At 28.6% G+C, this 14,466-nt stretch overlaps 1 protein-coding gene across 1 annotated transcript in view; it reads right to left on the bottom strand.

Moving 5' to 3' along the window:
- Positions 1-14,466, bottom strand: part of mof (males absent on the first) — a 49,339-nt gene that overhangs the window by 14,333 nt on the left and 20,540 nt on the right. Inside the window, exons 3-4 of the mRNA XM_067264505.1 lie at positions 12,232-12,404; positions 1,164-1,217 (exon numbers count right to left, since the gene is read on the bottom strand). Of these exons, the coding sequence (XP_067120606.1) occupies positions 1,164-1,217; positions 12,232-12,404 (227 nt within the window). The remainder of the gene's footprint in view (positions 1-1,163; positions 1,218-12,231; positions 12,405-14,466) is intronic.

Raw genomic sequence — 14,466 nt, 5'->3', positions numbered from 1 at the left:
TGAGTCAGCTTATATTTTTGGAAATATCTTGCAGCAAGTAATTATTTTCATAAATTTACACATAAAAATGTAAGTATCCATAGTGCTTCCCAATTTGATATATCAAGATCAAATTATTATTATATTGATAATTCGACTCTTGGACTAAATTATCAATTTGGAAAAGTCTTTACATCTAATAAAGAACAGTGCTTTTGAACCTAGAAATTAAAAACAAAACAACATGAAGACAACATAATGCATTTTGTAGATCTGAAAAAAATTTTTAAAAAAGAATGCATTATCTTCATTGGTGTACATTCAATTTCAGCAGAATATTTTAAAATAAAATTAGCATGATGCATCAAAAGGATATAGAAAATATTCCTAAATTAGTCAAATAAACTATCTGAAATGTAATGAAAATTTTTGTAAATATTGAAAATATGCATAAAATAAATTTAAAAATTAAATTATTTAAGCATCTAAAAACAGAAATCAAAACTTGTGAGCTTAAATTGATTAGGCATATTCATGTTAATACTATTAAAAACAAGCTTGGTCAAGCCAATCTGATAGCATGGTCCACAAAAGTGAATCAAGTATTAATTTTGTTTAAAATAAATTTTATAAATTCTTGGAATCAAGTAGTTGTTCAGAAGAATTTTTTACTGAATATACAGTAAGGGATGTGATTTATAGATTCCAGAGGAACCGGGAAGTTTTTACTAGATTACGATGACTGTAAATGAAAACGTTCAGTTCCTTTTTGCATATACACGTGGACATGCGCAATGAATGGATTGAACGAAGCATGTGCGAGCACTTGTCTGACAGACACACAAAAGTCCTAACATAAGCACTTCACTACTATAGTGGAGCGTGCTAAAAAAAGGCATTGCATATGAAAAAAATAAAAACAATATTATTTTGAAGTATTTCATCTTGTTGCAATAGAAATGTCTTCAAGTAAAATTCTAGAAAAATTTAAAAGAAATGGAAGAGATAATTAAGAATTTATCTTACTTAAATCTTCCATTTTCTTAAAAGAACTTAACTATGTCAATCAATGAATCAACTTTTGTGGCATTTTATAAGTGAAATCCTATGAAATAATGTGAAATTTTTGTTTTTATTTGTACCTGATAAAATAGATAAACAATGACTTAAATAAATGTGCTTACAGCTTCATGTTCTTTTTCTAAAGCTGCAGTTGTTGGATCCATCTCTGCATATGTCTGCAAATAAATATCAAAATTTAACTTCACAAAATGAAACAATTCATAATAAATTGTATAAAATATTTTAAAATGATTTTATATCAATATATTTTTGATTTACAAAAAAATAAACAAACTATTTTATAAAATAACTCAAATAAAATATCTTAGTTTAATGTATTATCTTTTAAAATTTTTCCAGAATCATAATGTACACAAAGAAATAATTTTCAGAACAACAATTTGAAACTAGCTGCAACAATACTGGTGAAAACTCTGTAATAATGACAAAAACTATTTTATATTAACAAATTCGGGATACTTTTCACAAAAGGCATAGCAAAGTTTAATTCTGAGAATCTTAGTGTATGCTTCCTTCTTTAGAGTTGATTCTCAAGACACACAATATGAAAATACTTTTTGTGCTTTGAGGAAACAAATGAAACAATGTTAAGAGCCATGTTAAGAGACATTGCTCTTGCTTCAAAAAAAAAAAAAAAATCATCAATAACAGAATATTAATAAACTAATAGATGAGCCTGGCATTGCTTGGGGAAAATATAACAGCAAAAGTTAAAATTATAAGATTCTAACCCGTCTATTCTATTATATTATAATGTTTGATTTATATAACTACGAATGTAACATTCACAATTATATAAATCAAATACTATAATATACTCTAAGAAACTGTTCCATTCACAGCTGAATGTCAAATGGTCATCTGACAATGAATGAAATTTTTTAAAACTCGGCACTGTCAAAAACCACTTAAATCATATTTTTGCAGCCCAGTAATCTTATATTTTGGATTTTCCAATTCCAATGCCACCATACTGCTGGTCTAATAGGAAGAAGAGACCATGAGGAAGGGGGTTGAAGTAATTTGACCAAAAGTAGAAGGTGACCTCCTCCTGGAAGAGAGGATGATCAACCACTACTAATTAATACTGCTCTACTATTAATATTTGAAAAGTGATCCATGTTAGACAGGGTTGTGATGGCTTTGCACGTGATCGAGTTGCTAATGTTAATGTCTGAAAGACTTCGCATGACTTGTTTAAATAAAAAAAATCTTGTAAATCTGAGAATAATTGCTTTTATGTTATACCTATGCAAAAATACCTTATCTCACTGAGAATTATTTATTAAGCATAACAAACGTTTTCAACCTTTAACCAACATTTTTTATGTATTTTATTATTTTGTTATTTTAAATTGTATATATATATATATATACAATTTATTCATTAGATTAAAACAGCTCAATATTCCAAAGAATTTTGTATTTTAAATGTGTTCTTAACTGTTCTATACAAAAAAGAATAGTTATCAATATTCCATGATTTTTAAAATCTGAAGATAGTCTGTAGAACAGGTTGAAAATGTTTATTACAGTTAATAAATAATTCTTGGTGAGATAAAGTGTTTTTGCCTAGGTTAAGAAGCATCTAGTTGGGTATTAATTATTTTATGTTATAATAAAGTGTTTATATTTTTGCAACAGATTGTATAAACAACGTGGGAAGTATGTTCTCATAAATATTGCATTTATAGAAAAATTATTGGGCTGCAATTTGAAAAAATTGTAGACCCATAAATTCCAACTGTTGTCCGCTGTCTGTTCTTCCTCAATCTTGAAAAAGGAGTTAGCTACGTGAAAGTCGAGACCAGATGTAGAAAGCTTAGTGGCAGTATGCCCAGATTAATTATATAGAAACTTCAGGTTCAGAATGGATATCACATTACTTTGATTCAAAATTTTCACCTGAACGAAGTTAGATAGATAACCAGATAGATAGGTAGGTTTTGTTAAATTTTTTGCGAATAGATGGCACTACATGTAAATAAGCAAATTGAACAGAGATAGAAATTAATTGATTTAATGAAATCCAATAGATATTTTGAGGTGGGATAGTGCTAACTTAGATAGTGTTTGACACTATCTAAGTTAGCAGTTTATAAACATAATTGCCAAGTTTTGTAACAACAACCTAGGTGTATATAGTAAACAAACATTCTCCTTTATATATATATATAATATATATATATATATATATATACAGATGATACATGGTGATTCAACAGTCACAGAAATTTAAAAAAAATTAATAAATTAAAATTAATAACAAACTATTTACAATAAGATGATGTGGTTTTCATAGAAATGCTTAGAAAGAAGCAGGATTTTTTTATGTGTAATAAAAATTTTAGTACCAAAATAGTTACATTTCTTGCCAAAGATGGTGCTTGATAAAATTACATAATTTCTGTAGTTGTTACTAGAGCTTACACTAAAAACATTTTTATTTTTTATTCTTATTTTAACAAATTACAAATGCTTTCAGTTTCCTACAACACTATTTATGGCAAGAAATGTAACTATTTTGGTACTCAAATTTTTATTACACCTAAAAAAATCCTGCTTCCTTCTAAGCATTTCTGTGAAAACGTCATCATCTTACTGTAAATAGTTTATGAGTTAGTAATCTTTTAAAATTTCTGTGACTTTTGAATCACCTTGTATATACAAAATCAAGACTGGCAGGAACTGATTAGCACCTGTTGAGACTGGTCACAACACTTTAGAAAAGGTACAACAAACATATTTTTTCCAGAAATTGAAATGGAGAAAAATAGTGGAACTAATTCTGTAAAATGAATGATTACTATTAAATACCTCAATAGTTCTCAAATTTTTCAGAACTGCTACTTAACTTTTAAAATGACAAATTTTCATAAACCACTCATCTTTAATGAATGCAAGGGAGTATAAACATCTCTAACAAGGAGAGGGCCAGACATTCAGGTCTCTGATTCAAACGAAACTTGGTGAACATGTAGTCCTAAACACAAGCAGCTCCTTGTTCAAATAATAGGACCAATTTTTCAAGCATTTCCAAAAAACTGGCCTCTGAAAATTTATTGTTTAGCTTATAGGTTTTGAGAATATCCTTGTAATAGCAATAACTCAGTAAATAAGACACTAGGTACTGGAGCTGCACAACGTGGATTTGAACATTTGCAATTTAAATTTTTTTTGTGTAATAAAATTATTCTGTTATCTTGCCATATAATTAGCATTATTACTACTACTATTATTATTCCTCACATTTAACGCTTATAAAATAAGAAATTTAAAAAATGTGATGTCATTTCCTGCTTAGCAGAAATGAAATCTCTGTAGTTAAATAAAATTTTTATTTCTTCATATTAATTTTCAGATATGGTGGTATTGAACTGTAACAAACATGAGTGCATGAAAAAATTGTCTATAACGTTAACAATTAAAAAAAATCATTGTGACTATGTTACCCTACTTTCATATCAGACTTGTCTTTTTTAGACATAGTATGTAACCATGAGTGAAAATATCTGAAAATATTTTCTACAGAGAGTTGTTTTTACTAAACAGGAAATGACATGTTTTTCAAATCTCTTCTTTTTATAAGTTTTAAACATGAGGAATAATAATAGTAATAATAATGCTAATGATATAATAAAATAATAATTTTCTTACACAAAAAACTAAAATTGTGAAGGTTCAAACCTGTATCATGTAACTCCAGTGCCTAGCATCTTATCTGTTTGATTTTCACTGTTACAAGAAGTGAAACTTCCAAATACTTATAAGCTACATTCAATTTTCAGAGGCCTGTTTTTAGGAAACACTTGAAAAGTAGGTCCTATTATTTGGACAAGGAGTTGTTTGTGTTTAGGACTATGTGCTCACCAAGTTTCATTCAAATCAGACATTCACACATATGACCTTCTACTTGTAAGCCTGATAGTTATATTAAAAGCACACAATTGCTGGGTTAAATTAGGTTATATTACCATTACTGTTAATAATTAAATACTGAGTAATTTTAATTATTAATAGTAGTGGTAATATAGTGCAGTAGTAATATCTATTTCAGCATTTCCCAAGCTGAGCTGTGACCCACAGCTCAGCTTGGGAAATGCTGAAATAGATTCTATAGAAAGAGATGTGAACAACAAGATTTACACTAATTAATCATTAAAAATCTTCTGTAAGTTGTCTTGATAAAAACTCTATTGTACATTAGATCCATCAATATACATATTCAAACCAGAATATAAAAAAAAAAAATTCTTAGAATAGAAACTTTGCAAGCCCAGAAGATTCCCAATTTTTGTCAATCTAAAAAAGTAACTTTTAAAACTTATAGTTTAGAACGACAGTATTTTTATGTCTTTTGTTTGAGCTAGAGATTGAAGTTCATTTCCTTGAACCCCTCTTACAACAACCTTGCATGAGTGTCTAATTCATACATATTCATCTTCTCATTCTACAGCAATCGACTTTTTGTATTGGAAGATTGAATGCAAATGGACAAACAATCAATTTTGACAAAGTACCGTAAAACTGTGGGTGCATTCAATGGATATATTTGCAAAGTCCAGAAAGAACATCATTTTTTTTTTTTTTGCATTATGATAAAGTAATACCATACTGCAGTAAGGAAACAATGAATATGCTTAAGAATCCAAAGTTATAGATTATTTCACATACCCTTCTCACAGTCTAGGGTCTAGTTCTATCAAAATTTTTGGTTATTTCCAAAATTAAAGGTGGTATAGATAGATTAATACTTTTCATCAGATGCTTAAATTCAAACTTATGCACAGAAATAGATCAAGGAAAACCTAGAAAGTTTTTATATGCATGGAATGCAAAAATGGATTGAACATTTAGAAAAAAACTGGCACTGTAAATGTTGATTATATAAAAAATAAATTATTTTCACAATTTTTTAAACTGATCACATTATTCTATTTCCCAAAATTTTATAAAAAGGACATTATTTATAAATCCATCCTTGTATAATATTTAAAATTTATTATAAATTAATAATACAAAATTTGTAAAACATACACATCTTTCATAAATTTTGCATATACTGTACTAGCAAATTATATCATGTACCCATATTATAAATCTAATGTTTTAATCTGATTTTTATTTTGTCTTCTTTGCTGGACAGTATTCTTACATGATCCTGTCAACATATTCTTGATAAACTGATATAAAATTGCCCATGAACAAAGGACAAAGAGCAACTTCTCTATGAAACTTAAAATTAATTTATATTTAGTTTATAAAAACTTGAGTAATAAACTTCAAGACACTGTAAATAAGTTCAATATATGTAATCACTCACAAGAGAATGAACTGCAATATACTGTGTTTCTTGATTACAGCATACCATCAAATCTAATGAACACCCAATTTTTGAGACATCAAAAGCTGAAAGAAGTTTGCTTGTGAATGTAACACAACCCTATATTGTAAAATCAGCCACAAAAAAGTTAATGTATTTAAACACTAATAAAAACATCTTTTGAAAATCGTTTTATTTTCAAGTTTATAGTACTTCACACATCCATATTTCATAATATATTCATTTATAACTCCATAGGATTTGCAGACCAATATAAAATAATACTCAAAATTATCATATAATCAACGTTTTAACAGTAATATTTCACACTGATATGCAACAAAGCATGAAATTTACCACTTACCATTTACCAAATTTAATGTGATATATCAGTGTGACACATAGTATCACACTGATATATCACATTATCTGTGTATCAGTATATGTATACAGATATATCTGTATACATGTTCTTCACCATAATGAATAATTCTCTGCTTCAACACAGTTTTATAGGAGACTGCTGGACAATGTTCACTTGGCTTGCTGTAGTTCAAAAGACTCTCAAGCTGTTTCAAAACCAAAATAAAATATGTGTACCATGTCTATACTGATGTCCTAATACATGCAAATTACTGAGTGTAAACAAAGCTGCATTAAACTGATTCCAATTTGTGTCTGATTCCAATGTACAGGTACACTCCAATTTTTAAGACCAGAAAAATCCAAAAAATACATGCATTATAACCAAGAAAACACATTATTCACACTAAACAAATTTAACTTCTTATAGATTAATTAGGTTAAACAAAAATTAATTATAATTGTTAATTTATTTATTTATTGGTTATAGATAATGATCTAATAATGCATGCTGTAGATGTAAGTATTCAAACAGCTAATTTTAGATAAAACATTAGTATTAATCTCCATACTGTTCCAAACTTGGCACCACAATTCTTTTAGATTTGTAAATAACTGCTTCCTATGGAAACCAAAAAAAACCTTTACTTTACTGAAAAAGAGCCAAAAATGTTTTCAGTAAAATAAACCTTTTCTGGTTTCTATAAAAAGTGGTTATTTATAAATCTAAAAGTAGCATTATTTGTAAAAATGAGTAAAATGTCAGACTATCTTTTGGCCTTAATGATTTCATGATCCTTCTAAACATGCTCACCACTAAATGCTGATAAATCTATTCAGAACTATTCCAGAATTCCTCTAGCAAAGCTTTTGTCAGAGCTGCCATAGAGATCTTGTTGGTCAGATTCAATATTTGAACTAATAACTAATAACCCATTCCAAATGTATTTGATTGGGATCCAAATCCAAACAGGAACATCACATCCAATCTTATCTAGAAAGACCTTCCTCTATGAGAGTTCTGAGTTATGACAAAGACTTTGTTATGGAAAAGCAGAAGTAATCCTAAATATATTTATCAGCATGTTTAGAAGGATCATTGCAATCACTGAGGTCAAAAGATGGACTGACTACTGATTTTTGAAGAGAAATTCTATTCTTCCATTTAGAACTAGGTAGTCAAATATTTTTATCTACATAATGTATATCATAAGCACTTACATATTTGAAAACAAGCAATTATTAATCAGCTAAAACTAAAATTCCCAATCAGACAATGGAGATACAGTAGCCGATGTTGTATCACACTTGTCCAGAAACACAGAAAAAGAGTGATATATCCGGTGGCGCAATACAACTAAGTACTAAATGTTTGGGGCTTTTACTAAACAGATTATGAGGTCTGTAAATAAAGTAACGAGACTGGTTTCATAGTGAACGATCTGGCAACAATGTGGGTTTCTTCTTGCCAGTGGTGTAAGGATAATGTGCCATATGGGCTTCAGTTCAAGTGAAAACCTTGTCATGTTAACTAGTGGACTGTGAGTGCACATTTTGCAAAGTGATATTTTGTTGTACATTTCAAAAAATCAGCCAACGTAGTTACGAACAACGTTCCTCACAAATGTCATTACAGGTGATGAAACATGGATCTTTGAGTTCGATCCAGAAACAAAACGTGAAAGTGAGAAGTGACACACAGCAACCTCCCCATGGCCGAAAAAAGCAAGAATGAGCAAGTCGAAGATCGAACTCATGCTCATGTGCTTCTTTGACAGCAATGGAATTGTCCATAAAGAATTTGTGCCTCAAGGACAAACAGTCCTTGAAGCACAAATTTTACCATGAGGTTCTTGAAAGAGTATGAAAATGTGTTGCTCATGTGAGGCCAAACATCAAAGGGACCTGGCTGCTGCATCACGACAATGAACCTTGTTGCACGGCGCTTTCAATTACAGAGTTTTTGACAAGGAAAAATATTCCTGTTGTCCCTCAGCCCCGTATTCTCCTGATGTGAGTCTGTGCGACTACTTTCTCTTCCCAGACTGAAATAACAGCTCAAAGGGCATCATTTTGGCATGATGGAAAACATAAAATAGGCTGTAACATATCAGTTGAAGGCCATTCCGCTTTCTGTGTTTCAGCACTGCTTTGAACAGTGGAAGCAACATCTCAGGCACTGTGTCACTTCTCAAGGAGACTATTTTGAAGGAGACAGCATTGATTTGTAAATTAATTATGAATACAGATATTTACAGAAAAAGTCTCATTAATTTATTTACAGACCATGTATGCCTGCTATAGAATCTCTATCCTCTGTTCGTTCATCAGCAAGTGTTTCTGATATAAAATCAACCTATTTTTATATCAGAAACACTTGCTGATGAAAGCCCTATATGTCCCTGCCTGATGCACTTGATTTTTCAATACTGAATTTTATTCGGGGTTGTATTGTATTAATTGATATTGATGCAAACATCAATACCATGAATGCCCATTTAGCATTATTGTTTCTTTAACAATAGCATTTAAATACAAATACAATCGATATAAAAACAGAATATCATATATAGTACTACATTTCACAATAAATCGTTTATTAAAAATTCATGTAATTTATATTTTACAATAAAAATTATAAATACAATAATTGAAAATTTAAAAAATAAATATTAAACATATAATGGAACATCAAAACTTATAAAATTAGAGTAAAAATTCTCTAAAAAGCAAAATAAAGTTACTGCTGTGCAAAAATTTGAAGAACTTTCCTTTCAAAAATAAAGAAATCTTTTCCATACACATTACAAAGTGAATTCAAAATTTCACACCTTTATGTGAATTGGGGGTATTGCAACAATTCACATAAAGATGTGAAATTTCGAATTCACAGAAACTTGTAAATGAGGAGACAGTACTTAAAACCAATAAATAAACAACGTTTAATATCAAAAGGAAACATAAAGATCTGTCCATCTGTTTTGCTTATTTAGATCTTGAACTTATTGTTTCACCTACAGTTGTAGTTTCAAGGACAATGGTAGGAATAAGATACCGTAGTTTGTTGCAAAAAAAATACAATGGCAATTAATAATTTAGAATATACTGACTTGAGTGCATTTAAAATTTTGGCACCAAAAAAAGTGCAATATATCCGAATCAGTGATATTATGAGGAGCTACTGTACCAAAAGATTAAACAGAAACAAGAATTGCAAAAATAAAAAAATTCAAAATTTTCAGTTTTGATCGTGAAATCTTTTATAATTATCTTAGAATTAAATGAGATTTACAATTAAATCAGAATAATGCTATTGTTTAAAATATTATTATATAAGAATAAATTATATTACAAGTAAATAGTGAACAAAATTACCATAATAACTTCATTTTCAAGCAAACAGCTTAGCATTTTTTTTTTATATCAGGAAATTTTTAGACAATAACAAATGATATACTTAGTTTGAATGAACTATTTTTACAGCAGAGAAGAAGTGACTAATATATATATATATATACAAGTAAGGGATCAGATAAGCTAGGATAATAAGGGATCAGATGATTAATTTGAGTCATCTAATTCCTTACTGTGATTCATAATTACCTTAAAGTAAAATTGTTTCTGTCAATTTGAATTGCCATCAAAATAACTAATGAAATACTTGTTACAAAAAACAATTTATTTCTACATCTGCTATATTTTTATTGATTACTGTTGTTTGTATATACAAGATTGGGGAAAAATTCATCAGTATAGCTTAGATTAATGCATCACACAGAGAAGGAAACGATTTATAAACTAATAATGAAAATGTTCAATAAACTTATGTTTAATCAATTTGATGTAATTTTCAAAATTTACCAATGAATAAATTTGTTAAATTTAACAGTTGGGTAAGTTTTTCCTCCATATTGGAGCAAATTATAACAAGTTTATTCTTTTTTGAAAAGCAAGTCCAAAGACTAATCCATCTCATTCCTTCATTTTGCACATTGTTAAGTATTCCCTCTCATTTAGACCATCAAGCCACATCTTTCTACTTCCTCTTCTTTTTCCACATTATTTCTCTTCTACTATATCTCTTAATAAATTATTTTCTGTCAAGATATATTCAATAATATTTGTCTTTCTTTTACAAAATGCATTCCAGAGGACATATTTCCTCATTCATTATTTTTAATATCTCTTCAACTGTAATACTTTTTTGTAAAAATTATAGCAAATGTATTAAAAAATCTGCATTAAACTGATTTATCATTATAAGCCATTTTTAAATTAAAAGAAAAGGAAAACCAATTTAATAGATATTGTTTTCAATATTATATATTAAATGATATGATATACTATAGTTAAATTAATGAATAAAGGTAATTATAGTTAGAAATACAATATTGAAACAATGTGATTACTTTAACCATCTTTTCACAACATGATTAACTAAAAAGAGAATTTAGTAAAGATTTGTTTTGCTCCATTTAAATGTGTGTTTTATTCTGATAACAAAATGTGATCAGTTAATAGTAAATTTATTACTAACCTTAAATATAGTAATGGTGCTTTTTCTTATCACTCTAATACAGTCTTTTTCAACCTTTTTTCAAGTATGGTACCTCAACTTGGCAATTTTTTCTTATGACACTGTCTATTTATTTATCAATTTAGAATTATTGTACTTTTCATACATTTAGTAATACATGTAAAAAGTGTTATGGTGCTGCTCAGCACTATATTTTGCAGCACCCCTGAAAAGTTGTTGTGGCACCTTACTATGCCACAGCATCCCCGATTGAAAACCACTACTCTAATATGTTAAGGCCAAGATTTGTTGATTTTAATGATTAATGCACATTGAATAAACAATTGAATAACTTTAAATTCAATATGATATTTTACTATCTATTATCATGTTACGCCAACTTTAAATATGCAATATAAATATTTGATACATTCATCACTAAATTACTGAAAAATAAATAATTATAATTCATTTTATTTGCAAATGATCATAATTTAATATACCATTTAAATATAATACCATGCATGAATAAATTTTGTTTTATAAGATTTGAATATTGAGCAATAAAATAAAGTTTTTACAAAGTTTCTATTACATTTGTTTTTGTATTTTACACATTTTTAGAATATATAAGAAACATAAATTTTGTTATAATGATATTGCTCTTTGTTTATTTACTGTATTTAGTTTGTTTGATATTAAACAAATTTCTTATAAATAATATTCTCTCAAATTAACATACTGAAGAAAAATATTTCTTATATTAATGAAATAAAATTTATTCATGAACATAAATACATTGTTAGGATCACTCAAAACTAAATTAATGTATTGCAAATAAAAAATTAAATGAATTTATAAATTATAATTTTATAGTAAAATATTATAAATATAATTACTAAAACATTAGGATTGCTAATTTTTCTTATATTTTCAAACATAGAAAGTAAAAATTTTTAACACTTACTTTTTGTACATGATTTATTTCATCGTGCTTTCGTTTTTGGTTTCTTGTAATTTTTCTGTCTGGTTGATCACCAAGATCATTTTGAGAATGTCCATGTTTACCATCTAAATCTTTATATGTTGAAATAAGATCAAATCTTTCTCTATCAACCCATTCATCGAGTCGACGATTATCTATCAATAAAATAAATTTACTGATAGGTATACAAGTTTCATACTATTATTACTTTACAGCTATTGATGATTCCCAATAAAGCAAAGGATGATCTAGACCAGCGGTTATTAACCTTTTTAGTGGTCAGCACTCCCTTGAATCTGAAAATAAGCTCTTGCACTCCCTTAAAAAATATGTGTTTATTTGTTGTATGAGGGTTTTACCCAATTCTTGAACCGTGTTAGAGTGAATCCGTGCTATAGAAGTGCCGTGTTATACGGGGGTTACCTGTAAATATTAGCGAGGTTGAGACCAAAGTTTTAAATGCAAAAATGTTACGTCAGACGTTCATTGTCACTTTCCTGTAAGCCTAGAAGTTTGACAATGGTATTTGGAAAGTCAGTGGAATAATGCTCGACATTCCAAACGCCATTGTCAAACTTCTAGGCTTACAGGAAAGCGGCACTGAACATCCGACGTACACATTTTCATGTTTAAAACCACGGCCTCAATCTTGCTATTGTTACAAACCTTATTTATGTTCTTATTCAAGGTATGCGAACATGTCTCATACTAGTTTCTGTACTGCACGTGACAATGTGACTACATTAACTGCATGTACTGACGACTGATGACAAGCGCGATGTGCTGAGGAATGGTAGAGTAGAAAGAAAAGAAAAGAAATGGGGGTGCCGTGTTGCTGGTTACCACAGTTTGTAGAGAATACAGTCACCTCATTCGTATTTTGTTTTTAAATTTTTGAAATTTCGCTTGCACCCCTGGAAAAGCTCTCTTGCACACCTAAGGGTGCATGTATCCCAGGTTAAGAACCACTGATCTAGACATAAAAAATATTAATTATTAGACTTTCATTAAAAACTAAAAGAAATCAGTATATATAGCTTGGTAGAAAAATCCTGCAATGCCTTTTGTAAACATGTATTTTTAACATTCAACCCATTTTGAAAAATATTATATTATTCATTATGTTTGGAATTGACATCATTCTGAAGATAATTTTATAAGAAATTCAAAACTTTTGACAGAATTAAAATATCTGTATTGTTCTACATACTGTGGGTGAGAAGATAAAAAAAAACTATAAAGCTAACAAAGAAACATTTTATTTCTTGTGAACTACAAGAGACTAAGTCAGGTGAAAGAAAAAATATAAAAATGAAACTCATTAAAGCGTTTATATGTAGTCAATGAACATTAGATATGTTTGAAGACATAAAAGCATTTAACATTTAATTGGGAAGCCTATACTTTTAATTACTAAGGCACATCTCCTGGGCCTTATTCATAAGCTTTTCAAGTTCATCCTCTGCTTTAAGATGACTCCAGCATGAAATCATTGCTTCAATTAATTATACTTTATTTGTTGCACTCTGTATACAAGTTTCAGTTTTATCCAAAACTTTTAGACTGGGTAAGATCCAGCAATTACACAGGCCATTGCAATGTACAGACTGATTTTGAAACAAAGTATTTGTCCATGTCAAACAATTGTCTTAATGCATGGAGATATTATTAATAATTAAATTTTATTTTTTATTTTTTGATGAAATTTGCCATTTCAATCATAATTAAAAAATTAAATTTTAAGTAATTTGTTACTAGAGGGAGACATTAGGTGCCATTTCATATTAAATTTAATAAGAAATGGCACCTAATGTCTCCCTCTAGTAACAAATTACTTAAAATTTAATTTTTTAATAATAGCTGAAAAATAGCCCAATGCATATTATTGCTCTTGAAAATAAATTGCTATTTCTGAACATGTCTACAGATAGAGGAAGGATTTTGCTCTTTAATCATGGATATATTGGCAGCATTTGTTTTACCTTCAACAATATTCAGCATACTTACTCCATATGCTGAAATGCAATCCCAGATTATAACAGCAGTAAGATGCTTTATTATGAAAATAGTAGAGTAGAATTTTACTTTGCATTTTTTTTGCCATCATTCATATATTGCTCCTTTTATGGATATCAAAGGTATTGTTGTTTTGTCACTTTAGATGACCTTATACCACTGATCTATAGTACATTCTGTGTGATTACATGTGTAGATGCT

The sequence above is a fragment of the Centruroides vittatus genome, unplaced genomic scaffold (assembly GCF_030686945.1).
Source record: "Centruroides vittatus isolate TY-2023 unplaced genomic scaffold, ASM3068694v2 contig_19, whole genome shotgun sequence".
Taxonomy (NCBI): domain Eukaryota; kingdom Metazoa; phylum Arthropoda; class Arachnida; order Scorpiones; family Buthidae; genus Centruroides; species Centruroides vittatus.
The sequence above is the reverse complement of the archived record's forward strand: the minus strand, read 5'-3'. Positions and strand labels throughout refer to the sequence as shown.